At 35.8% G+C, this 2,704-nt stretch overlaps 1 protein-coding gene across 1 annotated transcript; it reads right to left on the bottom strand.

The window, feature by feature from the left end:
- Positions 1–466: 466 nt before the first annotated feature.
- Positions 467–2,174, bottom strand: LOC118486504 (probable serine/threonine-protein kinase PBL28). Its single transcript, XM_035982990.1, has 2 exons — positions 1,299–2,174; positions 467–1,063 (listed from the first exon to the last, which is right to left on the bottom strand). Exons 1-2 carry the CDS (start codon positions 2,172–2,174, stop codon positions 617–619), a joined length of 1,323 nt encoding a protein of 440 aa, XP_035838883.1. The 3' UTR covers positions 467–616.
- Between the last annotated feature and the right edge of the window lie 530 nt (positions 2,175–2,704).

Below are 2,704 nucleotides of genomic sequence, written 5' to 3'. Positions count from 1 at the left end.
TAAGAAACTTAGCATACTTGGTTGGTTCATCATTCTTGGGTGAGTACCTTGATTCATCCATGCTTACCCTACTTCCTCAACCACGCTAAACCACCTACAAGCACCACCTTGATCTTGGCTTCTTACGAAAGAGTGAAGTTAAAAAGATGGAAAATGTGCCTATCCACTGAAAAATCCGCATTCACCGTGAACTATATAGATTAACGAAAACCTTCTAAGGCACTCATCCTATTAAAATTACACCCGCATGTCTTCATTTGATTTAATACATAATTAAATCACATTTACGCACAACTAGTTGGTTCCTATGAACTAAATAGATTAACAAAAACCTTCTAAGGCATTATGTATTATGAATTACTATATGTCTTTGTAAAGAATGAGGATAATAAAGAGAAAAATAATGAAATTATGTATCCTATTTATAATCAACCAGTAATTGGTATATTTTACCTAATAAGCTTTAACATAGTTGAAAAAACCTACAAATCTATCAATATGTTATTATTTTGAACTCTAGACATAAAGTTAGGATTTACAGGGAGAAGGAGCAAAATAAAACAATTTAAGTACCGAATCAGTCAACGAACGCCTCATATAAAAAAAACTACTAAACTTATGCCAGAAGATAATCATCACCAGCATCATACCAAACTTGATCATTATTATCATCATCTTCTTCTTCTTCTTCTTCTTCTTCTTCTTCTTCTTCTTCTTCTTCTTCTTCTTCCAATGCTCGAATGAGGGCCAAACGTGACTTGTTTGCCATCTCCACCTTCTTCAACTCCTCCTTGAGCAGTTTTACCTGATTCTCTCCGAGTGTCACCTCCTGTTTCAGGTGGTCTAGAACCCTCTGCTTGCTTCCCGGATGGATAATTGTGGCTTTATGATTTGTGGGAGAAACAGGATCCTGCTCTATGTGCTTATATAGCTCTGGATCTTGAACTTGCTTTCCAGTTTCAGAATATTTGTTGGACAAGTGTTGTATGTCCCCAACTGTTTCAATCGGAGTGGCATAATCTGGTCCCCTACATCCTTCCTCATCTTTATCCATGGACTGTACCTAGAAAGCATGAGTAAATCTGACATGATTACAAAACAAAAATCTCACACAAATAAATAGTTGATATCCATATATCCCTGGACATTTACATTGCTACGTACAACTCATTCTTTATCATGCCTTTAGTTTTTGGAAAATCTGAATCTGGGCCAAATCTTGAAAAGATGTTAAGTTTAGGTATATATTATTGCATATAAAGGATCCCAGCTTTCGCTAGACTATGAGAATTACTTACTTGAAACTCAAGTGCCTTCTGAAGTTCCCTTAAAATTTCTTTAGCGGTCGGCCGTTTTTCCCTTTCGTTATGTAAGCATTGGTAGGAAATCTCTTGAAATGTAGTCAATGATTTCGTTACGATTTGTTTTCTTATTTTTTTGAACACCACCTCATCATGCTTCCCTGCTATAAATATGTTTTTAATGAACTCCGGTAAATAGTGGCCCTCATGTTTTTGGATTGCAAATGTCGATCTCCCACACAAAATTTCAAATAAAACAACGCCAAATGAATAAATATCAGATTCTATGGTTAGGAATCCTGTTTTTTTGTAAAGTGGGTCCAAGTATCCAGGTGTGCCCCACGCATGATCAATGACATAGCTCGTTTCTTGAATTAATGGACTTATTAAGGACAGACCAAAATCAGCAAGTTTTGCTTTCCAATCATGATTTAGTAGAATGTTAGCACTTTTAATATCCCTATGTATCACCTTTGCCTGTTTTCCAACTCCTCCATGTAGGAAATCTAACGCCCTTGCAACATCAATGCATATATTAAGTCGTTTCACCCATGTAAGAGAAGCGTCATTCAAATATCTATCAAGACTTCCTCTAGACGCATACTCATAAATAATGACTTTTTCATCATTTTCATTACAGTAGCCTAGAAGGCTAATGACATTGTCGTGCTTATAATCCAAAAGAATTTGAAGCTCACGCAAGAATTGTTGTTCACCTTGACCAAACCTCGTATCCAATCGCTTTGCAGCAATGGTTTTAAATCCATCACCATCTTGAAGGTCTCCTTTATAGACTCTTCCAAATCCTCCTCCTCCGATGCAATTGTCATTATGGAATTTTTGTGTGGCATGAATAATTTCTTCAAGTGACATTTTGGGGTTGTCCTTGTTGTTTTTCTGTCAAACATGACAAGCCAAATAAAATACATATATTGATAACTATAAGGTAGTGATTAAAACTAAATCGCTAATATTTTTTATTAATAGTACGAAAAATATGATTTGGTTTGATCATAGACCTCTGAACAATATGATTTTAATATGATGATAGATGTCTCTTATGAAATAAATATGCACTTTGCAATGTTATTCTAAAAGTGATATATTGAACTTGTATCAAATTTTTCAATACTCGTGTTGGATTTAGATATATTTGATAAATCAACGCTATTGACTAAGCTATGACCTGTAAGAGTTACAATTTGGGTACCGAACATTATATCCAGTTAACTTGATTAACCGGTGATTGGGAACAATTTACAGAACGTAATATGTAATTGTGTAGAACAATTATATATTCTTGTGGAACGGGATTTAAATCAACCACCCACAAGTGCTGCCCCCATCCCCTTGTGGCTGCCGACCAGCCAAGCAAAGACCGCCGATGCCGCCTTCTACCGGCG

Source organism: Helianthus annuus, chromosome 14 (genome assembly GCF_002127325.2).
Source record: "Helianthus annuus cultivar XRQ/B chromosome 14, HanXRQr2.0-SUNRISE, whole genome shotgun sequence".
Classification (NCBI taxonomy): Eukaryota; Viridiplantae; Streptophyta; class Magnoliopsida; order Asterales; family Asteraceae; genus Helianthus; species Helianthus annuus.
Note: the sequence above shows the minus strand (reverse complement) of the source record. Positions and strands in the feature narration are given on the sequence as shown.